The sequence below is a fragment of the Photinus pyralis genome, unplaced genomic scaffold, assembly GCF_008802855.1.
Source record: "Photinus pyralis isolate 1611_PpyrPB1 unplaced genomic scaffold, Ppyr1.3 Ppyr1.4_LG4, whole genome shotgun sequence".
Classification (NCBI taxonomy): domain Eukaryota; kingdom Metazoa; phylum Arthropoda; class Insecta; order Coleoptera; family Lampyridae; genus Photinus; species Photinus pyralis.
Genome location: NW_022170511.1, coordinates 3,271,367 through 3,271,834, shown reverse-complemented (window position 1 = coordinate 3,271,834; position 468 = coordinate 3,271,367). Strand labels below are relative to the sequence as shown.

Genomic DNA, 468 nt, shown 5'->3' with positions numbered 1-468 from the left:
AATGAATGTCTTCACTTTTTTAGTTTTTTGAAAAGTGTAGATGACGAGCACCGCAAAACATTCGCCGATCTTCAGAAAATGATCGATGATCGCGGTCTGAGAGAACTCTACCCGTATGTGGATATCTGCTTAAAAATTATCTTAACCATGGCAGTATCTAATTGTTCGGCCGAAAGTCGTTTTCTGTGATGAAACGATTGAAAAGCTACCTTCGTTCAAACATGAGCAACAATCGTCTGAATTGGCAGGCGGTCTTAACAACAGAATCTGATCTGACGAAGAAATTGAACTTTGACGACATAATAAACACTTTTGCCAAAAGCCAATCCAAAAGGAAGCTATTGTAAAATGTAAAGAAAGACATTGTTTCATGTTTTATGTATGTTAATACATTATACATTATATTTCCTTCGTTTATTACTATACCCAAAGGGGTCTACCTTTTCACCCCCCCCCCTTCTCCCCATC

The 468-nt window shown here is 37.8% G+C and overlaps 1 protein-coding gene across 1 annotated transcript in view; it reads left to right on the top strand.

The window, feature by feature from the left end:
* LOC116167974 overlaps positions 1–189 on the top strand; it is a 1,669-nt gene extending 1,480 nt beyond the window's left edge. Inside the window, exon 3 of the mRNA XM_031483600.1 lies at positions 24–189. Within this exon, the coding sequence (XP_031339460.1) occupies positions 24–189 (166 nt within the window). The remainder of the gene's footprint in view (positions 1–23) is intronic.
* The last annotated feature ends 279 nt before the right edge of the window (positions 190–468 follow it).